Source organism: Salmo salar, chromosome 29 (assembly GCF_965601325.2).
Source record: "Salmo salar chromosome 29, fSalSal1, whole genome shotgun sequence".
Lineage (NCBI taxonomy): Eukaryota > Metazoa > Chordata > Actinopteri > Salmoniformes > Salmonidae > Salmo > Salmo salar.
Genome location: NC_138319.1, coordinates 38,749,222 through 38,774,119, shown reverse-complemented (window position 1 = coordinate 38,774,119; position 24,898 = coordinate 38,749,222). Strand labels below are relative to the sequence as shown.

General features: G+C 41.8%; 1 protein-coding gene across 1 annotated transcript in view; it reads left to right on the top strand.

Annotated features, from left to right (window-relative positions):
- The window catches only part of LOC106590663 (transient receptor potential cation channel subfamily A member 1), an 85,929-nt gene extending 62,156 nt beyond the window's left edge, over positions 1-23,773 (top strand). The window contains exons 19-28 of the mRNA XM_045710959.2: positions 638-708; positions 1,024-1,183; positions 7,362-7,451; positions 13,428-13,597; positions 14,928-15,057; positions 15,738-15,920; positions 20,754-20,822; positions 21,098-21,199; positions 22,493-22,593; positions 23,026-23,773. Coding sequence (XP_045566915.1) covers positions 638-708; positions 1,024-1,183; positions 7,362-7,451; positions 13,428-13,597; positions 14,928-15,057; positions 15,738-15,920; positions 20,754-20,822; positions 21,098-21,199; positions 22,493-22,593; positions 23,026-23,227 — 1,278 coding nt within the window. The 3' untranslated portion in view covers positions 23,228-23,773. The remainder of the gene's footprint in view (positions 1-637; positions 709-1,023; positions 1,184-7,361; positions 7,452-13,427; positions 13,598-14,927; positions 15,058-15,737; positions 15,921-20,753; positions 20,823-21,097; positions 21,200-22,492; positions 22,594-23,025) is intronic.
- The last annotated feature ends 1,125 nt before the right edge of the window (positions 23,774-24,898 follow it).

Genomic DNA, 24,898 nt, shown 5'->3' with positions numbered 1-24,898 from the left:
TTGTTCTCTCTGTCTCTCTGAGGCGATGGTGAACTACAACCTGTTGTTCTCTCTCTCTCTCTCTGAGGCGATGGTGAACTACAACCTGTTGTTCTCTCTCTCTGAGGCGATGGTGAACTACAACCTGTTGTTCTCTCTCTCTCTGAGGCGATGGTGAACTACAACCTGTTGTTCTCTCTCTCTGAGGCGATGGTGAACTACAACCTGTTGTTCTCTCTCTCTGAGGCGATGGTGAACTACAACCTGTTGTTCTCTCTCTCTGAGGCGATGGTGAACTACAACCTGTTGTTCTCTCTCTCTGAGGCGATGGTGAACTACAACCTGTTGTTCTCTCTCTCTGAGGCGATGGTGAACTACAACCTGTTGTTCTCTCTCTCTGAGGCGATGGTGAACTACAACCTGTTGTTCTCTCTCTCTCTGAGGCGATGGTGAACTACAACCTGTTGTTCTCTCTCTCTCTGAGGCGATGGTGAACTACAACCTGTTGTTCTCTCTCTCTCTGAGGCGATGGTGAACTACAACCTGTTGTTCTCTCTCTCTCTCTGAGGCGATGGTGAACTACAACCTGTTGTTCTCTCTCTCTCTCTCTCTGAGGCGATGGTGAACTACAACCTGTTGTTCTCTCTCTCTCTCTGAGGCGATGGTGAACTACAACCGCATAGAGCTCCTTACACACCCCGTCTGCAAGAAATACCTGGAGATGAAGTGGTTAGTATTCACAGTGCTTTAGGATGCATCCTAAATGGTAGCCTATTCCCTACATAGTGCACTACTTTTAACCAAGGTCTATATGAATATATTACAATTCTTCTATGAAGTGGTCAGTGATTATAGTACTGTCTTCTATGAAGTGGTCAGAAATTATAGTACAGTTGCAAAATTTCCTGAAACTTTCTAAAAATTTGCAAAAAAAATACCTGAATTTTCTTTCCCTGTTTCAGAGTGATGGAGGTTATTTTACACTCTATTTTGCAGTGGGCAGGTTTTTTTCTGTTCATCGATTCTTCTATTTCCTAACTCCAGGGTGGCCTACGGGAGCGTTGCTCACCTTCTGAACCTGTTTGTATACCTGCTGGGTCTGCTTCCTCTCACCCACCTCATAGTGAGCCTGAGACCCAGCCTGGACTACACCGGCCCTGACAACACCACGGCTGTCACCATGGTGCCCATTTCCTTCAGAGAGGTATAATACTGTACGCTAATACCTGCTGCATGGCTATCAAACGGCAGGTTTGAGGGGGGGGGGGGGGGCGTTAGGCTAGTGAATAACACAAGATGGAATAAAAATAACATATGACTGTTAGGATGTACAGGTTTAGTGGGCAAACAGTTTCATGAAGGGGGATTTTTCATTCGGTAGCATATGAACAACACACTACTATAGAACACCATTTCCCTCTCTGTCCTGGGGGATTCAAATCATCAACATCATCATCAGCGTTGAATATTTCATTATGCTGTGTAGTGCCAGGGCAACAACAACAAAAAAATACATCAAAATAAACGTTTGCACCTTAAGGTTCTGAGGGCCGAGTTTGAGAAACACTGCTATAGAAAGACAGGTGCCAACATAGTCAAGGTTGCAGGTTATTGAGTCAATTCATAAAACACATGACAACTGTCTCTAGGTAGAAGAGGCATGACACCCAGAGCTCTCACAGGACACACTATAAGGGGCTACCTCCCAAATGGCACCAGCTTCCCATATAGGGCCCATAGGGGCCTGGTCTAAAGTAGTGCACTACATAGGGAATAGGGTGCCATAGGGCCCTGGTCTAAAGTAGTGTACTATATAGGGAATAGGGTTCCATAGGGCTCTGGTCTAAAGTAGTGCACTATATAGGGTGGCATAGGGCTCTGGTCTAAAGTAGTGCACTGTAAAGGGAATAGGGTACTATTTGGGATACACTCTAGGTGATGTCATGGCAGAGATAATGTGTTCACTCCTCACTCCCCGGTCCAGTAGGAGGAGAAAACTATTATTAATGTGGCCTTATTGGCCAGGGCCTCGTTTCCCAGAGCCTCGTTTCCCAGAGCCTGTTGGCCAGGTCCTTATTGGCCAGGGCCTCATTTCCCAGGTCCTTGTTGGCCAGGGCCTCGTTTCCCAGAGCCTCGTTGGCCAGGTCCTTATTGGCCAGAGCCTCGTTTCCCAGGTCCTCGTTTCCCAGAGCCTTGTTGGCAGGTCCTTATTGGCCAGGGCCTCGTTTCCCAGAGCCTTGTTGGCCAGGGCCTCGTTTCCCAGGGCCTCGTTTCCCAGAGCCTTGTTGGCCAGGGCCTCGTTTCCCAGGGCCTCATTTCCCAGGGCCTCATTTCCCAGGGCCTCGTTTCCCAGAGCCTTGTTGGCCAGGTCCTCATTTCCCAGAGCCTTGTTGGCCAGGTCCTTATTGGCCAGGGCCTCGTTTCCCAGAGCCTTGTTGGCCAGGGCCTCGTTTCCCAGGGCCTCGTTTCCCAGAGCCTTGTTGGCCAGGGCCTCGTTTCCCAGGGCCTCATTTCCCAGGGCCTCATTTCCCAGGGCCTCGTTTCCCAGAGCCTTGTTGGCCAGGTCCTCATTTCCCAGAGCCTTGTTGGCCAGGGCCTCATTTCCCAGAGCCTTGTTGGCCAGGGCCTCGTTTCCCAGGGCCTCATTTCCCAGGGCCTCGTTTCCCAGAGCCTTGTTGGCCAGGGCCTCGTTTCCCAGGGCCTCATTTCCCAGGGCCTCATTTCCCAGGGCCTCGTTTCCCAGGGCCTCATTTCCCAGGGCCTCATTTCCCAGGGCCTCGTTTCCCAGAGCCTTGTTGGCCAGGTCCTCATTTCCCAGAGCCTTGTTGGCCAGGTCCTTATTGGCCAGGGCCTCGTTTCCCAGAGCCTCGTTTCCCAGAGCCTTGTTGGCCAGGGCCTCGTTTCCCAGGGCCTTATTGGCCAGGGCCTCGTTTCCCAGGGCCTCGTTTCCCAGGGCCTTATTGGCCAGGGCCTCGTTTCCCAGGGCCTCGTTTCCCAGAGCCTTATTGGCCAGGGCCTCGTTTCCCAGAGCCTTGTTGGCCAGGGCCTCGTTTCCCAGAGCCTTGTTGGCCAGGGCCTCGTTTCCCAGAGCCCTGTTGGCATTAAGATCATAGCTAGAACCATATTATGATATCTTTAGTAGCCGAGCTGTTTCCCAAACCCATTGTTACTAAAGTTACACTTGAAAACGCTTGTTATGTACTGACTTCCTACGACAACTCGTAGAACAGCTACCTACCGAGCCTTCAGAAAGTATTCACAACCCTCGACTTTTTCCACATTTTGTTGTGTTACAGCCTGAACTATTCTCACCCATCTAAAACACAATACTCCATAATGACAAAGTGCAAACATGTTCTTAGAAATTAACCTGAAATACAGAAATATCTCATATACATAAGTATATTCACACCCGCTGAGACAAAACTTTGTAAAAGTCGAGGGTTGTGAATCCTTCCTGAAGGCACCCTTTCGGCGTGGCTAAACACATAATCAATAGGTTTATGCGTCTCTCTGTGACCGCCGATAACCTCAGAACAAAGTTGACTACAAATACGAAGTCCCCAATGTCTTTTCAATTGTTGCAAAAACAAAAGCGAAGAATTAAAACTATTCTTCATATGAAAACCCGAGATGACTGCAAAATAGAAATACATTTATAGGCCTTTATATTTTAATCCAATTGAAATAAAGGTTATGTTCATTCAATTGAATTCTACTTTGCTAATTCTAGGCTACTGTCTAATTTTTTTTCCCCTCAATATATATTTCATGATGTGTAACAACATTATCTATCTATATATCTATCTATCTATCATTATTTATCTATATATAATATATTATTAAGCTAGAGAGATACATCAGTTAATTTTGCAATTGATGCGTCTCAATCCACCTCACGAAAACGTGTCCAGCGTCCAAATGGTTTGACCTACAAAACTATTACTAATCTATGGAAAGGGGAGACTCTGATGAACACGATGGTGTTCTCTGGTTTTTCTTTACGACCCCAACAAGTGTCACAGGACTCGTCTGAAGGTAACTGGTACCGTCTTTAAAAAATAAAAAGAAGTATTGTAGTTTTGTGCCTACCCCAAAAAAAGGGTTTAAAATGTGTAAAAAAAAAAAAAAGGAAAATATATATTTCCTGATCTTTCTCATATTGTATGTCCTAGATATAGGACAGACACTTCAAAACTGTCACGGGTGTCGTAGGGTAAAGACCAAAACGCAGCGGGAATATGTACACTCATCTTCTTTTATTACGGACAAAGAAGGAAAAACCCAAAACAAATACGTACACAACAACACACCGCCGAATAACAGGCCGGGAAGGCACAAAGCTATACACAGCACAATCTCCCACAAACTAACAGGTGAAAACAGGCGACCTAAGTATGACTCTCAATCAGCAACAACGATGTACAGCTGTTCCTGATTGAGAGTCACACCAGGCCAACACAGAAATACAACACTAGAACAGCCCCTTAGAAATACAAACACAAGAACATACCTAACAACCCGGAACACCTAAATCAAACACCCCATCTTACATAAATACATATCTAAATAACCCCGAACCACTTAAATCAAATACCCTTTCTACATAGATACACCACTAAACCCAGAAACACTCTACACAAAATAACCCTCTATATAAACACACAACCAAAAACATGTACAACAAATACCCTCTGCCACGTCCTGACCAAACTACAATAACAAATAGACCCCTTTACTGGTCAGGACATGACAAAAACATTGTTTATTATGAATTATTTTTTGATTGTCTTTTTTGGCCTTGATGAATGTGTTATTCAATGGGTTTCTCTGGGCTATAGTAGTATTTTTTTGTATGGGTTGATACATTTTTTATTGGGGTAAATCAAGTCGGAAATGTCATAGTATACATTTTTTGAAGCCTTTTTTAAAACTCATCATGAATCTTTTTTTTTTAAATGATGAACTAAAAATGATTCATCACACCTCTCTTTCATTATGAACTGGAAATAATGAATCATGACCCTCGTACTGGAAGGTGCTCTGCAGAGGGTGCTGCTCTGCAGAGGGTGCTGCTCTGCAGAGGGTGCTGCTCTGCAGAGGGTGCTGCTCTGCAGATATTAGCAGTGGAAGCAAAATAGCCATACCTCAACCCTACTGTGGTGCTGGAATATTGTAAACAGGGGATCCTATTACAGAGGGAGGGTGCTGGAATATTGTAAACAGGGGATCCTATTACAGAGGGAGGGTGCTGGAATACTGTAAACAGGGGATCCTATTACAGAGGGAGGGAGCTGGAATACTGTAAACAGGGGATCCTATTACAGAGGGAGGGTGCTGGAATACTGTAAACAGGGGATCCTATTACAGAGGGAGGGTGCTGGAATATTGTAAACAGGGGATCCTATTACAGAGGGAGGGTGCTGGAATACTGTAAACAGAGGATCCTATTACAGAGGGAGGGTGCTGGAATATTGTAAACAGGGGATCCTATTACAGAGGGAGGGTGCTGGAATACTGTAAACAGGGGATCCTATTACAGAGGGAGGGTGCTGGAATACTGTAAACAGGGGATCCTATTACAGAGGGAGGGTGCTGGAATACTGTAAACAGGGGATCCTATTACAGAGGGAGGGTGCTGGAATATTCTTTTTTTAATTACTTTTTAAACAAACATTTCTCTGAGCAATTGTATTATGTTGAACATACAATATAGCTCAGATTTTGTCTAATGTATTTGTTAGTCTTTTTTTCTCATCTTTAACAAGGTAAATGTTGGACCACACTGTATCTTGTATGATAGTGTACATTCAGCATGCAGAACAGAAACAAAGGGCCATAGGGTTTAGGGCATAAAGGTTGAAATTAATTAGGTTTAGGGATATGGGTTAGGTTAAGTTTATGGTGAAGGTTAGGTTAGGTTTAGGGATCAGGGTTAGGTTAAGTTTATGGTGAAGGTTAGGTTAGGTTTAGGGATAAGGGTTAGGTTAAGTTTATGGTGAAGGTTAGGTTAGGTTTAGGGATAAGGGTTAGGTTAAGTTTATGGTGAAGGTTAGGTTAGGTTTAGGGATATGGGTTAGGTTAAGTTTATGGTGAAGGTTAGGTTAGGTTAGGATTAGGGATAAGGGTTAGGTTAAGTTTATGGTGAAGGTTAGGTTAGGTTTAGGGATCAGGGTTAGGTTAAGTTTATGGTGAAGGTTAGGTTAGGTTAGGTTTAGGGATATGGGTTAGGTTAATTAAGGTTATGGTGAAGGTTAGGTTAGGTTTAGGGATAAAGGTTAGGTTAAGAAAATGGGGTTAGGTATAGTTTCAGTAAGGGTTCGGGTTAGAGAAAGGCATACAAGTAAGTATTGGCTAAGTGTATCACCATCCGATGCCATTCACAATCTGTTGGTTGAACATACATTACCTTTTGATGGAGCAACATCCACAATCTGTTGGTTGAACATACATTACCTTTTGATGGAGCAATATCCACAATCTGTTGGTTGAACATACATTACCTTTTGATGGAGCAACATCCACAATCTGTTGGTTGAACATACATTACCTTTTGATGGAGCAATATCCACAATCTGTTGGTTGAACATACATTACCTTTTGATGGAGCAACATCCACAATCTGTTGGTTGAACATACATTACCTTTTGATGGAGCAATATCCACAATCTGTTGGTTGAACATACATTACCTTTTGATGGAGCAACATCCACAATCTGTTGGTTGAACATACATTACCTTTTGATGGAGCAACATTCACAATCTGTTGGTTGAACATACATTACCTTTTGATGGAGCAACATCCACAATCTGTTGGTTGAACATACATTACCTTTTGATGGAGCAACATCCACAATCTGTTGGTTGAACATACATTACCTTTTGATGGAGCAATATCCACAATCTGTTGGTTGAACATACATTACCTTTTGATGGAGCAACATCCACAATCTGTTGGTTGAACATACATTACCTTTTGATGGAGCAACATCCACAATCTGTTGGTTGAACATACATTACCTTTTGATGGAGCAACATTCACAATCTGTTGGTTGAACATACATTACCTTTTGATGGAGCAACATTCACAATCTGTTGGTTGAACATACATTACCTTTTGATGGAGCAACATTCACAATCTGTTGGTTGAACATACATTACCTTTTGATGGAGCAACATCCACAATCTGTTGGTTGAACATACATTACCTTTTGATGGAGCAACATTCACAATCTGTTGGTTGAACATACATTACCTTTTGATGGAGCAACATCCACAATCTGTTGGTTGAACATACATTACCTTTTGATGAAGCAACATCCACAATCTGAATCGAACCCTAACCTTTTTTTTTATTTTTATTTTTTACCTTTGCCCCACAGCAAAACTCCTTCCTGTCCAGTTGCATGGTGATGGTGCTAGTCATGAACATCTACTCCATGGGGAAGGAAGTGATGCAGATGTACCACCAGGTACTGTAACAGCTCCAGATACTGATCTAGAATCAGCTTACGTTCCCAAAATCCTAACATCACATTGCAAATGAATATACCGGAGTAGGACAATGTTGCTCTAAGCACTGATCTAGGATCAGTTTACCTTCCAAAAAGTCAGAGCCTTACATGTGCATTACTATACCAGATTAGGACAATGTTGCTCCAGATACTGATCTAGAATCAGTTTACTGAAGTTTTAAACTTAGGAGGACATTTCAAACTGGAATCAATCTTTGTCGGACGTATTCATACCTTGGGAGGGTTCTAAAGTCGAGCTGTACTGAAATTATCTGGTGCCGATTTATTCTACACTTCCTGGGAGGTGAATAGTGCCGAGGTGTTTTATGGATATATGTAATACATGCTATGTGACATACAGTATGGACACAGCCTGGCTTTAGGATCTTTTATTTATTTTTTATTTCACCTTTATTTAATAACCAGGTAGGCATTTACAACTGCGACCTGGCCAAGATAAAGCAAAGCAGTTCGACAACATACAACAACACAGAGTTACACATGGAGTAAAACAAACATACAGTCAATAATACAGGAGAACAATAAGTCTATATACAATGTGAGCAAATGAGGTGCGATAAGGGAGGTAAAGGCAAAAAGGCCATGGTGGCAAAGTAAATGCAATATAGCAAGTAAAACACTGGAATGGTAGATTTGTAGTGGAAGAAATAGAAATAATGGGGTGCAAAAAGGAGCAAAATAAATAAATAAATACTGTAGGGGAAGAGGTAGTTGATTGGGCTGTTTATAGATGGCTATGTACAGGTGCAGTGATCTGTGAGCTATATATATATATATATATATATATATATATATATATATATATATATATACACCACTGCTCAAAAAAATAAAGGGAACACTTAAACAACACAATGTAACTCCAAGTCAATCACACTTCTGTGAAATCAAACTGTCCACTTAGGAAGCAACACTGATTGACAATAAATTTCACATGCTGTTGTGCAAATGGAATAGACAACAGGTGGAAATTATAGGCAATTAGCAAGACACCCCCAATAAAGGAGTGGTTCTGCAGGTGGGGACCACAGACCACTTCTCAGTTCCTATGCTTCCTGGCTTATGTTTTGGTCACTTTTGAATGCTGGCGGTGCTTTCACTCTAGTGGTAGCATGAGACGGAGTCTACAACCCACACAAGTGGCTCAGGTAGTGCAGCTCATACAGGATGGCACATCAATGCGAGCTGTGGCAAGAAGGTTTGCTGTGTCTGTCAGCGTAGTGTCCAGAGCATGGAGGCGCTACCAGGAGACAGGCCAGTACATCAGGAGACGTGGAGGAGGCCGTTGGAGGGCAACAACCCAGCAGCAGGACCGCTACCTCCGCCTTTGTGCAAGGAGGAGCAGGAGAAGCACTGCCAGAGCCCTGCAAAATGACCTCCAGCAGGCCACAAATGTGCATGTGTCTGCTCAAACGGTCAGAAACAGACTCCATGAGGGTGGTATGAGGGCCCGACGTCCACAGGTGGGGGTTGTGCTTACAGCCCAACACCGTGCAGGACGTTTGGCATTTGCCAGAGAACACCAAGATTGGCAAATTCACCACTGTGCCCTGCGCTCTTCACAGATGAAAGCAGGTTCACACTGAGCATGTGACAGACGTGACAGAGTCTGGAGACGCCGTGGAGAATGTTCTGCTGCCTGCAACATCCTCCAGCATGACCGGTTTGGCGGTGGGTCAGTCATGGTGTGGGGTGGCATTTCTTTGGGGGGCCGCACAGCCCGAGGTAGCCTGACTGCCATTAGGTACCGAGATGAGATCCTCAGACCCCTTGTGAGACCATATGCTGGTGCGGTTGGCCCTGGGTTCCTACTAATGCAAGACAATGCTAGACCTCACGTGGCTGGAGTGTGTCAGCAGTTCCTGCAAGAGGAAGGCATTGATGCTATGGACAGGCCCGCCCGTTCCCCAGACCTGAATCCAATTGAGCACATCTGGGACATCATGTCTCGCTCCATTCACCAACGCCACGTTGCACCACAGACTGTCCAGGAGTTGGCGGATGCTTTAGTCCAGGTCTGGGAGGAGATCCCTCAGGAGACCATCCGCCACCTCATCAGGAGCATGCCCAGGCGTTGTAGGGAGGTCATACAGGCACGTGGAGGCCACACACACTACTGAGCCTCATTTTGACTTGTTTTAAGGACATTACATCAAAGTTGGATCAGCCTGTAGTGTGGTTTTCCACTTTAATTTTGAGTGTGACTCCAAATCCAGACCTCCATGGGTTGATCAATTGGATTTCCATTGATTATTTTTGTGTGATTTTGTTGTCAGCACATTCAACTATGTAAAGAAAAAAGTATTTAATAACATTATTTCTTTCATTCAGATCTAGGATGTGTTGTTTAAGTGTTCCCTTTATTTTTTTGAGCAATATATATATATATATATATATATATAGGAGAGACAGCCTGGCTTTAAGATACGTGGAGACAGCCTGGCTTTAGGATACGTGGAGACAGCCTCTCTTTAGGATACGTGGAGACAGCCTGGCACGTGGAGACAGCCTGGCTTTAGGATACGTGGAGACAGCCTGGCTTTAGGATACGTGGAGACAGCTTGGCTTTAGGATACGTGGAGACAGCCTGGCACGTGGAGACAGCCTGGCTTTAGGAAACGTGGAGACAGCCTGGCTTTAGGATACGTGGAGACAGCCTGGCTTTAGGATACGTGGAGACAGCCTGGCACGTGGAGACAGCCTGGCTTTAGGATACGTGGAGACAGCCTGGCACGTGGAGACAGCCTGGCTTTAGGATACGTGGAGACAGCCTGGCTTTAGGAAACGTGGAGACAGCCTGGCTTTAGGATACATGGAGACAGCCTCTCTTTAGGATACGTGGAGACAGCCTGGCTTTAGGATACGTGGAGACTGCCTGGCTTTAGGAAACGTGGAGACAGCCTGACTTTAGGACAGTGGTTCACAACTGGTTTTGCCTTGCGACCCAAATTAAAACAGGTTGTCTCATTCGCAATCCAATATTCGCATCTCAAAAAAAATATTTTTAATGCTATATTGATAGTAAATGTTGCAATTATATGACAAGGGAACAGCATTCCCACCTCTTTCATTGTCAATATCTAAATGTTTCCAATATTCTTGATGAAGAATGTTATTAAACTCACTGGCTTGAGACACAAAATCAACCAAAATAGAACTGCTAAAAGCTCTGTATTTAAAATACTGTGATTGAAGAGATCAAATTATATATATTTTGAACGATAATTAACATTTCTACACACTTTCTACCTAGTTGAAGTATTTAGAGTTTTTTTTTCTCATGAAATCATATTTATTTATTTTTTAAATAATATATATATTTTTTAACTCAGTGTGGCAAAGAAGGGGGTCGAGTGATAAATGGCAGATATGTGAGGGCAGAACTAATAAACGGGCTCTGCCCGATCACTAAAATGGCCACCCCGATCAGAACTACAGATCACAAAATGGCCGACTGCCAAAACTACAATTCCCAGAAGCAAGGGGAACCCTCAGAAGGTGGAGCCGACCCACAGATAAAAGGTCAAGAAAAACCAGGAACAGAGAGAGAGGGCGGGAAGGATCTATGAACCATAGAGAAAGAGACAATCTACATTGGCTGGATTTACCGTGTACGAGCTGGACTGTTTTGGACTTACCTGTTGGCGTTTAGACCTGGACCTACCGAGAACCAGATTTGTGTACCGAACCCTGCTATCCTTGACCTTACCTGCGGCCTGGGTGGACCAGGACAGCGAAACAAACACACAGGTACTGTCATGTTCGAAATAACTTTCATTCTGGGCTGACTTTGGTGACAGTTTCCCACTTAATTTGTGACAAATGCTCCTAACTTTGAAGAGGTTTGCCACATCAGACACACCAGACCCATTCAAAACCTTCCTTGACCCAAATTTGGGTCGTGACTCACCAGCTGAGAATCGTTGCTTTAGGATACTCCCAAGGTATTAAAACATCTGACAAGATGAAGAAACCTAGAGATGAACCAGTCTCCGTGGAGTGGCCAGTCCTCTTCTGGGGTTGTGACAAGGTAGGGGGGTATACAGAATATAGCCCTATTTGGAAAAAGACCAAGTCCATATTATGGCAAGAACAGCTCAAATAAGCAACGATAAATGACAGTACATTATTACTTTAAGAAATGAAGGTCAGTCAATCTGGAAAATTTCAAGAACTTCAAGAGTTTCTTCAAGTGCAGGTGCAAAAATACATCAAGCGCTAGGATGAAACTGGCTCTCATGAGGACTGTGACAGGAAAGGAAGACATAGAATTACCTCTGCAGCAGAGGACATGTTTATTAGAGTTACCAGCCTCAGAAATAGCAACCCAAATAAATGTTTCACAGTTCAAATAACAGACACATCTCGACTGCATGAATCAGGCCTTCATGGTCAAATTGCTGCAAAGAAACCACTACTAATGGATACCAATAAGAAGAGAATTGCTTTGGCCAAGAAACACGAGCAATGAACATTAGACTGGTGGAAATCTTTCCTTTGGTCTGATGAGTCCAAATGTGAGATTTTTTGTTCCAACCACCGTGTCTTTGTGAGACGCAGAGTAGGTGAACGGATGAGCTCCGCATGTGTGGTTCCCACCGTGAAGCATGGAGGTGGTGTGATGGTGTGGGGGTGCTTTGCTGGTGACACTATCTGTGGTTTATTTAGAATTCAAGGCACACTTAGCCAGCATGGCTACCACAGCATTCTGCAGCGATACGCCATCCCATCTGGTTTGCGCTTAGTGGAACTATAATTTGTTTTTCCACAGGACAATGACCCAACACATCTCCAGGCTGTGTAAGGGCTATTTGACCAAGAAGGAGAGTGTTGGAATGCTGCATCAGATGACCTGGCTTCCACAATCCCCCAACCTCAACCCAATTGAGATGATTTGGGATGAGTTGGACGCAGATTGAAGGAAAAGCAGCCAAAAAGTGGTCAGCATATCTGGGAACTCCTTCAAAAAGCATTCCAGGTGAAGCCGGTTGAGAGAATGCTGTCATCTAGGCAAAGGGAAGCTATTTTGAAGAATCTCAAATATAAATATATTTTGATTTGTTTAACAATTTCTTTGTTACTGCACTATTCCATATCTTATTTCATAGTTGTGATGTATTCACTATTATTCTATAATGTAGAAAATAGTAAAAAAAATAAGGAAAAACCCTTGAATGAGTAGGTGTGCCCAACCTTTTGACTGGTATTGTAGGTGTAGCGTGATGAAACCTTCACACAGTATGAGCAGGTGGAGGACATGCAGACCATCACTCATCATGATGAATCATGACACAACCAACCTTGGTAGGGACGAGAAGCATTCTGTAATGGGGCATTTTTACAGAAATCTGTTTGAAATGTTGGAATATCGTTCTGCAGCTGGATCTACTAGGTCACATTTACATTTTTGTAATATAGCAGACGCTCTCATCCAGAGCGACTTAGTCAGAACATGTAACTGAGTTATGTAATTCAAAGGCAGTGAAAGGTGTTTTCAGTAAGATACATAATTTGAATTTAAAGGCAAAATCCTAATTTGAGAAACACTCAAAGAAAGTGTTGTAACTCACGCATTGAAGTCAATTGGTTGCTGAGGCTCTGAGTTCTAGTTCCATCCTAATGTAAATAACATTCTCTGGTTGCTGAGGCTCTGCGTTCTAGTTCCATCCTAATGTAAATAACATTCTCTGGCTGCTGAGGCTCTGAGTTCTAGTTCCGGCCTAATGTAAATAACATTCTCTGGTTGCTGAGGCTCTGCGTTCTAGTTCCATCCTAATGTAAATAACATTCTCTGGCTGCTGAGGCTCTGAGTTCTAGTTCCGGCCTAATGTAAATAACATTATCTGGTTGCTAAGGCTCTGAGTTCTAGTTCCGACCTAATGTAAATAACATTCTCTTGTTTTCCCTCAATAGCGTTTGAGCTACCTGAAGGACATCTCTAACATTCAGGACTGGTACTCAATCATCTTCTCTCTTCTCTTCGTTATCGCCCTGTTCTTCAACGCTGAGGGGTCCTGGCACTGGCAGGCTGGGGCACTGGCCATAATCATGTCATGGGTTAACTTCCTCCTCTATCTCCAAAGGTATTTATCAACTGTCCAAACAATGTAGCCCATTCGTCTCTGTCTAGAGAGATAAGAAAGTGTGTTTACTGTCATTTAGAGATTGTTAATTTTCTGATGATTGTTCGTGCTTGGTTAACATTCCATGGTAACGGAAATACGCTGAGATCCAACAAAAACAATTGGTTCCAAAGTTTAACAAACCATACAACTCTATGCACAGCAACTACTTATAGCTATGACATTACACCTTGACATTGTACAAATCTATTTTGGTTATTGATCTAAAGTAAGTGAAGTGGATTTACACCGATATAGGAATTACAGCATTGGAGTTACATCATCGGTCCCTTATCTGTACTACACAGAAATAAATCATTATGAATGTCATTCTCTTCACAGTTACATCATCGGTCCCTTATCTGTACTATACAGAAATAAATCATTATGAATGTCATTCTCTTCACAGTGATTTATCCTGGATAGGTATACCCGAGGTAGATATACCAAATAACACCAAATTTGGTTGGTTCGGACCGGACCAAATATAAACCAATCAAAGACGTCAATCTTTCACAAGTTTAGACATCACAGTATAGTAGAGTACAGTATAGTAGAGTACAGTAGAGTACAGTTCAGTACAGCACAGCGCAGTAGAGTTCAGTATAGTTGAGTTCAATGTTTTATTTGTTTTCACCTACACACACACTTTTCCACACTTTTATTACCCTCGGGTCCAGTGGACCCGAAGACCACATATGTAATATAAACGTGTAGGGGGGTGTACAGTGTACACTCAATGAAAATGTGTTTATTTTACACGTTCTTCACAGAAAATGGGCCAAGGCCAATGAGTCTCAGGTTGAAAAAAGTACTAATTGTATCCTTTTTCTTTTAGTAAACATTGAAAATGGGTACCAAAGACTCGAACACCACAAGGGTTAAGACCTTTTCTAGTACATGTTTTCTAAGACCCCCTTTCCAATTGTTGTACCAGAAATCAAAGCCATTAATTACGCCTCATTTTTCACATAGAAAATAGTTGAAAAATGTATCTATGCTTTTATTTCCCCGAAATATAGACTCTTAGCTTTCATTGGACACCCAATTTGATAGGGTCAAATGAACTTCACATGTCGGTACTCATGGGTCCATGTTGGTACTCATGGGTCCATGTTGGTACTCATGGGTCCGTGTTGGTACTCATGGGTCCGCGTTGGTACTCATGACTCCGCGTTGGTACTCATGGGTCCGCGTTGGTACTCATGGGTCCGCGTTGGTACTCATGGGTCCGCGTTGGTACTCATGGGTCCATGTTGGTAATTATGGGCATTGTGTTTTGTCTTTCCAGGTTTGAGCACTTTGGGATCTACGTGGTGATGTTTCGGGAGATTGCAAGGACGTTGTTTAAAATCCTACTGCTATTCTTCTTTCTGATGCTGGCTTTTGCCTTGGTCTTCCATGCCCTCATGCTCAACCAGGTGACAAGAGACATTAGAAACAGTGGTCTCACTTTAAACAACACATTGTTTTGTATAAGTCCTACATAGGTAATTTGTAATTTCCTCAAATCAATGAAGGTATATGAGATGGAAAGGAGATGGAACTAAAATCTGTTTAAAGTCAAATCTAATCAAATCAAAACACATTTTATTGGTGACGTACACATGGTTAGCAGATGTTAATGCAAATGTAGTGAAATGCTTGTGCTTCTAGTTACGACAGTGCAGTAATATCTAACAATTCCCCAACAACTACCTTATACACACAAATCTAAATGGGTGAATGAGAATATGTACATATAAATACATGGATACATCGGCAAGGTGCAATTGATGGTATAAAATACAGTATATACATATGATATGAGTAATGTAAGATATGTAAACGTTATTAATAAAGTGGCATTATTTAAAGTGGCATTGTATAAAGTGACTAGTGATCCATTTATTAAAGTGGCCAGTGTTTGGGTCTCAATGTAGGCAACAGCAGCCTCTCTGAGTTAGTGATGGCTGTTTAACAGTCTGATGGCCTTGAGATTGAAAAACATTTTCTATCTCTCGGTCCCAGCTTTCCCTCAGTCGCGTTCTGTCTTCCCTCTGTTATGTTCTGTTTTAAGCTAAACAGTTTTTTTTTTTCTTCTCTCGTTTTGTCTTTTTAGGAAGAGTTTGAGCGACTGGATTTGTCATTGATCCAGATCTTTGTGATGATGGTCGGGGAACTGAATTACCAAAGCAATTTTCTGGACATATACCTACACAACAAATTTCCATTTCCCTTCATCACTTTCTACATGCTGGTTTTGTTTATTATCTTCATGCCGATCCTGCTGATGAACATGATGGTAAGCATCTCCATGATGACCCAGTGTCTGGGAATCCCCAGTGGTGCAGCAGTCTAAGGTGTCACTACAGACACCCTGGTTCAAATCCAGGCTGTATCACAACCGGCCGTGATTGGGAGTCCCATAGGGCGGCGCACAATTGGTCCCGGTTTGGGCGGTGTAGGCCGTCATTGTAAATAAGAATTTGTTCTTAACCGACCTGCCTAGTTAAATAAATGATTGATGTCCCGGCCTGCACTAAAAACCTCATCCAATTTACCTTTTTAAGAGTTAATTTCCTGCTAATCTACACATTTTGCCATGGGGCGGAGAGAAGCAATTTTACTCCTTTGCCAATGTGGAGTTTTACAGAATATTTCCTGCAATTCTACACGTTGCCATTAAGGAAGAGAAATGTTTTCTGTTTTTAGTATGATATCTGAAAGTGACTCACAAAATCAATGGGGGCCCCCAGTCGGTAATTCGACCAAGTTTAAATATGTGGCCGATTTACCAATCTACAAATGTACCAATATAAAACAAATGTTGTCTAATTGAGTGACTGTCAGTGACTGACATAACAAGAGAAAAACTAATGATGCACAACCTCATGTTGAAATTTCACCTTGTGTATTCTACTATTCTACCTAGCAACAGTTAAGTTGAGACCCTGACTTGAGTAATTTTGTAACTTTTTTTTAAACTTTGGAAATTGATCCGCGGGCCATCAAAAGTTGCCCATCGCTGATCTACAGCTACCCTTTGGTGTCCTATCCATGGTGTCCAAGTCCATCCCTGCATAGACATGGTATTTGTCATTGACTACTTGATTGTTGAGAGATCTCCATTTTAAAAACGAAATAGACTCACTGTTGCTATCATAGTCATTCCAAATGGTAGGTTTAACAGAGCAAATGAAATGTGACCATACTTTATCACTCGTATATCATCACTGATGTTATATTGGTTAAAATAGAATTTGCAAAACCATAAACAGTTATTGTTTAAATTTAACCCAGAATTCAACCAACAAATTAACTATAAAATAGGGTTTCCATCTCTGGTTGATTTCTAATATAATGATATTTAAAGTCGGGGAACTGAATTACCAAATATCAACATTTGAAGGAGGTGTATCTTCTGCTTGGGTAGTTCCATCTTTGAATTACAGTAGTCTGACTATAAATTACAGTAGTCTGACTTTAATTCCAGTTTGTCTACAAAGTTAAACAATAGGACTAAATCAAATCATGTAAAGGTCATTTGATTTGATTTACTGATTCTTTAACTTAGATTTGTGTTTGAGATAGAGAGTTGAATCCAAAATATAAATTATTAATTTGTAGACAAACTGGAATTTAAGCCAGAAGTCAGTGGCACAAATGGAACTATCCAAGCAAAAGATAACTATTATTTAATGTTGACATTTGGTTTCATTTAACAACCAAACACAATTCAATAACTTTTGAAAATACAATACACGTCTCCAACTCAACCAAAAATAAAAGTTAAAGGATGGGATTAAGTCTGTGGCTCAGATGGACCTATCCAATCAGTAGATATTAAGCTGTGGCTCAGATGGACCTATCCAATCAGTAGATATTAAGCTCTGGCTCAGATGGACCTATCCAATCAGTAGATATTAAGTCTGTGGCTCAGATGGACCTACCCAATCAGTAGATACTAAGCTGTGGCTCAGATGGACCTATCCAATCAGTAGATACAGTGTCTTCAGTAATTATTCACACCCCTTTACTTTTTCCACATTGTGTTGTGTTACAGCCTGAATTTAAAATGGATTACGTTGAGATTTTCTTTCCACTGGCCTACACACAATACCTCCATAATGTCAAAGTGGAATTATGTTTGTGTAACCGATGTGAAATGGCTAGTTAGTTAGCGGTGGTGCGCGCTAATAGCGTTTCAATCGGGTGGCGTCACTCGCTCTGAGACCTGGAGTAGTTGTTCCCCTTGCTCTGCAAGGGCCGTGGTTTTTGTGGCGCGATGGGTAACGATGCTTCGTGGGGTGTCAGTTATTGATGTGTGCAGAGGGTCCCTGGTTCAAGCCCAGGTTGGGGTGAGGAAAGGGACAGAAGTTAAACTGTTACATTTGACAATTTTTTTTTTTTTTGTATTAATTTAAAATGATAAGCAAAAGGTTGAATACATGTCAACATGTATTCACCCCTTTTTTTTATGGCAAGTCTAAATAAATTCAGGAATAAAAATGTGCATAAAAAGTCACATTAGAAGTTGCATGGACTCTGTCTGTGCGTAATAATAGTGTTTAATATGATTTTGGAATGACTACCTTATCGCTGTACCCCACACATACAATTATCTGTAAGGTCCCTCAGTCAAGCAGTGAATTTTCAGCACAGATTCAACCACAAAGACCAGGGAGGTTTTATAATGCCTCGCAAAGAAGGGCACCTATGGGTAGATGGGTAAAAAAAAAGAGCTGACATTGAATATCCCTTTGGATGGTGTATAAATGCACTTAGTCTCTAAAAAGATATAGGCGTCCTTCCTAACTCAGTTGCCGGAGAAGAAGGAAACCATGAGGCCAATGGAGACTTTAAAACAGTTACAGAGTTGAATGGTTGTGATGGGAGAAACCTGAGGATGGATCAACAACATTGTAGTTACTCCACAATACTAACCTAATTGACAGAGTGAAAAGAAGGAAGCCTGTACAGAATTTTTTTTTTTTTATTCCATCCTTTTCCAACAGGCTAACGTAATACTGCAAAAATATGCCAATTTTTTTTAACTTTTTGTCGTGAACACAAAGTGTTATATTTTGGGGCTAACACATCACTGAGTATCACTCTAGCATATACGCTGGGAATCGAAAAGCAAGTGCAGGTGGTGAGTTTAATAACAAATGGAACATCGAACAATATAACAAACACGAGTAGCGTATAGACAAGAAACTCATAAACAATACTGACTGGGCAAATAACCTAAGGGAGTGCCGGATATAGAGGAGGTAAGAATGGAGTCCAGGTGTGTCTGATGATGACGTGCAGGTGTGCGTAACGATGGACCGGTGGTTAGTATAACGGCAACGTGGAACGCCGGAGGGGAGGAGGTGGAGTAGACGTGACACACTCTCCATATTTTACAAGCATAGTGGTGGCTGCATCATGTTATGGGTTTGGTTATAATTGATAAGGACTGGGCAGTTATTTCAGGATAAAGTGTAAACAGAATGTAGCTAAGAACAGGTGAAATTCTAGAGGAAAACTTGTTTCAGTCTGCTTTCCACCAGACACTGGGAGATGAATTCACCTTTCAAGCAGGACAATAACCTAAAACACAAGGCCTAAATCTACACTGGAGTTGCTAACCAAGAATACAGTTGATGTATTCAACTGACAGAGCTTGAATAATAAAAAAATAAAAAGAATAATGGGCAAATGTTGCACAATCCAGGTGTGGAAAACTATTAGAGACTTACCCCGAAAGACAGCTGTAATTACTGCCAAATAAGCTTTTTGTGCATATGGAACATTTCTGGGATATTTTATTTCAGCTCAGGAAACATGGGATCCAACATGTTTATTTTTGTTCAGTATACACCACCGTTTAAAAGTTAGGGGTCACTTAGAAATGTCCTTGTTTTTAAAATAACATCAAACTGATCAGAAATACAGTGTATTCATTGTTAATGTTGTAAATTACTATTGTAGCTGGAAACAGCAGATTTCTAATGGAATATCTACATAGGCGTACAGAGGCCCATTATCAGCAACCATCACTCCTGTGTTCCAACGGCACGTTGTATTAGCTAATCCAAGTTTATCATTTTAAAAGGCTAATTGATCATTAGAAAACCCTTTTGCAATTATGTTAGCACAGCTGAAAACTGTGTTGTTCTGATTAAAGAAGCAATAAAACTGGCCTTCTTTAGACTAGTTGAGTATCTGGAGCATCAGCATTTGTGGGTTCGATTACAGGCTCAAAATGTCCACAAAAAAATAACTTTCTTCTGAAACTTGTCAGACTATTATTTTTCTGAGAAATATAGGCTATTCCACGCGAGAAATTGTCAAGAAACTGAAGATCTCGTACAACGCTGTGTACTTCTCCCTTCTCAGAACAGCGCAAAATGGCTCTAACAGGAATAGAAAGAGGAGTGGGAGGCCCCGGTGCACAACTCAGCAAGAGGACAAGTACATTAGTGTCTAGCTTGAGAAACAGATGCCTCACAAGTCCTCAACTGGCAGCTTCATTAAATAGTACCCGCAAAACACCAGCCTCAACGTCAACAGTGAAGAGGTGACTCCGGGATGCTGGCCTTCTAGACAGAGTTCCTCTGTCCAGTGTCTGTGTTGTTTTGCCCATCTTAATAATTTATTTTTATTGGCCAGTCTGAGATATGGCTTTTTTCTTTGCAACTCTGCATAAAAGGCCAGCATAGTGTGTGGTTAGAGGGGTGTGGTTAAATGCGGAAGACACATTTTAGTTGAGTGCATTCAGTTGTACAACTGACTAGGTATCCCCCTACATTTAATATGTTATGCCTAGTCAATGAGACCAGGCTGAATAATGTCTGTATGTAATTTTGTCTTCATTTTGGCAGATTAATGAGTTCGACACCATTGATCTAAGGGATTAATCTCAACAGTCTAAAGTGGCTTCCTCTCTGGTCTCCTTTACTTAGATCTTTCCTTGTCTCTTTATTGATGAATGGAAGATGGAGAGGAAACCGCTTCAGACTATTGATGACAGCCCCACTTTTCGCAAGGAAAAAAGACTACGGGAGGTCAATGCTAATTGTCAATGGATAGCTGCCAAGCCACCAAAATATTGATGGTTCCTATTGGTGTCCCTTTGTGTGTACTACAGATTGGATTGGCTGTCGGTGACATCGCTGAGGTACAGAGAAGTGCCGCTCTGAAGAGAATAGCCATGCAGGTGTGTAGCTGGATAACAATCAATCCACTTGATAAGATTTTTGATATTTTATTGCTTATGTTAGGATGTTTTGAGGAATTTTTACACATTTTGAATAGCTAATGGGTACTTGCTTTAGTGTCATTGTAAAATGTGTTGTGATTGGGTCAACATCACTTCTTCATCATACTGTACGAGTATACCAAAATATAGCTTAACCTTTCTCCAAATACTCAAAATGACAAAATCCCTTGCGGATATTGATGACTGAAGGCATTGATGTATTTCTATGTCAGATTGAACTCCACACCAATCTGGAGGAGAAGATGCCATACTGGTTGTTGAAGAGAGTGGACCAATCATCCATCACCATCTATCCCAACCGCAAGTGCTCCAAGGTAGGTATGGTGCCTGGTCCTGGATTCGTAAAGCATCTCATAGTAGGATTCAAATCTACAAGACGAAACTAATACTCTAGTAGATCAGTTCTCCTATTCAGAGACACTGTTTAAACGTAGCCCTAGTGCTCAGAGTCACATTCACTGGAGGGAAAACGACACCTAAATTGAAAAGTAGAGTTATTGGTGACTGGTGTAGATTGATGTCTTCTCTATTGAGGTCTTCAATAACAAACGACATAGAGAACGGAGGACGATCAATGTAGATTACAACACTGAGTGTACAAAACATCGAAAGCGTTCAAAAGCGGAGGCAAAACAAAAAAGAAAAAGAGAAAAATAAATAAATGAATAGCAGAATCTCTTACAGTAGAGTTACAGGCTAGCTGTATGTAGGTGTCTATTGATGTCATTCAACAGCAATCTACACACAATACACCCATAACGGCAAAGCAAAAAACAGACACGTGTTGATGCACAGATCTGGGGAAGGGTCGCCAAGAACACAGTGGTCTCCACCATTCTTAAATGGAAGAAATTTGGAACCACCAAGACTCTTCCTAGAGCTGGCTGTCCGGCCAAACTGAGCAATCTAGGGAGAAGGGCCTTGGTCAGGGAGGTGACTAAAAACTAGATGGTCACTCTGACAGAGCTCTAGAGTTCCTCTGTGGAGATGGGAGAACCTTCCAGAAGGACAACCATCTCTGCAGCACTCCACCAATCAGGCCTTTATGGTCGAGTGGCCAGACGGAAGCCACTCCTCAGTAAAAGGCATATGCCAGCCCGCTTGGAGTTTGTAAAAAGGCACCGAAAGGACTCTCTGACCATGAGAAACAAGATTCTCTGATCTGATGAAACCAAAATTGAACCCTTTGGCCTGAATACCAACACATCAGCCAACAGCATATGTGGGAACTCCTTCAAGCATTTCTCATGAAGCTGGTTGTGAGAATGCAAAGAGTGTGCAAAGCTGTCATCAAGGCAAAGGATGTCTAGTTTGAAGAATCTCAAATATATATTTTGATTTGTTTAACACGTTTTTGGTTACTACATGATTCCATATGTGTAATTTCATAGTTTTGATGTCTTCACTATTATTCTACAATGTTGAAAATAGTAAAAAATAAAGAAAAAAAAAATCATTCAATGAGTAGGTGTGTCCAAACTTTTGACTGTATATTCAACATATATGATGTCCTTAGAGTTTCTCTATCTATATGCTAAATAATTAAAGAGCTGTGCAGTATTCCCTTGTAACCTGTTGTTTGTTCAAATGGTCTCTATATACTGCAGTTGTGGAGTCAGGGAGAAGCCAACGAAGTGCGTACTCATCTATTGACCAACTCATCAAATTCAACCTCTGTCGAAGCTGAACTACGCAAACAGAAGCAAAGGTGACACGTATAGATCCGAAAGGGATGTTGTGGGTTGTATGGTGTGTAAAGGAGGGCTAGGGGTTGTATGGTGTGTAAAGGAGGGCTAGGGGTTGTATGGTGTGTAAAGGAGGGCTAGGGGTTGTATGGTGTGTGAGTAGCCTCTAGTGGCCTTGTCTTCCAGACTGAAGGAGATATCCAGTATTTCTATGTTATAGACTGAAGGAGATATCCAGTGTTTCTATTTCTATATAATCCTATACAGACTGAAGGAGATATCCTGTGTGTATATTTCTATATAATCCCATACAGACTGAAGGAGATATCCAGTGTTTCTATTTCTATATAATCCCATACAGACTGAAGGAGATATCCAGTGTGTATATTTCTATATAATCCCATACAGACTGAAGGAGATATTCAGTGTGTATATCTCTATATAATCCCATACAGACTGAAGGAGATATCCAGTGTGCTGGAGAAGCAGCACGACCTGATGAAGCTGATGATCCAGAAGATGGAGATCACATCGGAGGCAGACGAACATGACGGGCCCACAGAGGTCAAAGGTTACAGGCAGAGGTCAAACTGGGGTCAAGCCAAGGGCTCTAAGTGGATCCCGCTGATGAAGGCCATCAAGCGCAAGAACGTTTGAGTACTTCACCTTAACTGGTGACCATCAACTATACGACAACTAAAGATATTACCGCAATTAAGACATATTATTATAGCACATTTAAAATACTGTAGAATGTCATCTGTAGATACACAATCATTTAACTGATTTCAAATGTCTTGATTAGCATGAATGAGCTATCAGTAGGGATACTAATGCCGACGCACTTTGATTGTTGATTTCCCATTTATTATTCAGAATGTTATTAAGCCATTCTGTTGTTTTCTCTATCTCAATCTCTCTCTCTCAATCTCTCCCTCTCTCATGGCAAATGCCATATTTGTCTCTCTGACTTCATACCTACTGTATGCTTGTATGCATGTAATAATTATTACATAAAATCTACATAATTTTGAAATAGTGGGTTATTGCATGAGATTGAAATAACTTGAAATAGTGTGTGGTTGCATATGAGTAAAACAATATTGGAATTAGTGTATATCTTTTATATTTTAACCCATTTGAAACCTGCTGTAACTGAATGGTTATATTTTGCATGGAACTAATAAAAAGTGTCAAATCGTACTCATACTGTATATGTGGCGGGAAATAACAATGGAACTATTGGTCCCACTTTATCTGGATAGTCCCAACTGATGATCTACAGATGGTCTGGATAGTCCCAACTGATGATCTACAGATGGTCTGGATAGTCCCAACTGATGATCTACAGATGGTCTGGATAGTCCCAACTGATGCTCTACAGATGGTCTGGATAGTCCCAACTGATGCTCTACAGATGGTCTGGATAGTCCCAACTGATGCTCTACAGATGGTCTGGATAGTCCCAACTGATGCTCTACAGATGGTCTGGATAGTCCCAACTGATGATCTACAGATGGTCTGGATAGTCCCAACTGATGCTCTACAGATGGTCTGGATAGTCCCAACTGATGATCTACAGATGGTCTGGATAGTCCCAACTGATGATCTACAGATGGTCTGGATAGTCCCAACTGATGCTCTACAGATGGTCTGGATAGTCCCAACTGATGCTCTACAGATGGTCTGGATAGTCCCAACTGATGCTCTACAGATGGTCTGGATAGTCCCAACTGATGCTCTACAGATGGTCTGGATAGTCCCAACTGATGCTCTACAGATGGTCTGGATAGTCCCAACTGATGCTCTACAGATGGTCAAACTATCAACTAACTATCGGTTGATATGCAACTGCTTGCTAAGGTTTCAGTTAGGGTTAAGCTAAGGGTAAAGGTAAGGGTTGGGTTGAGGTTAGGATAAGGGTTAGGGTTGGGGTTAGGGTTAGGATAAGGTTAGGGAAAGTGCTAAGGTTAGGTTAGGGTTAGGATAAGGTTAGGGTTAGGATAAGGGTTAGGGCAAGTGCTAAGGTTAGGATAAGGGTTAGGATAAGGTTAGGGTAAGTGCTAAGGTTAGGAGAAGGTTAGGATTAGGATAAGGTTAGGGTTGGGATAAGGTTAGGGTTAGGATAAGGGTTAGGGTAAGTGCTGAGGTTAGGATAAGGATTAGGTTATGGTTGGTGGACGGTTAGTTGAAATGTTGTTGACAGTTATTGAACATCTACAAACCATCTGCTTGGGACTATCCGAGTTATACCGACCTATAAACCACAAACTAGTCAGTATTAACCCATTTCTTATAGACTCCAAAGACTTTCTCGAAAGGGACAGG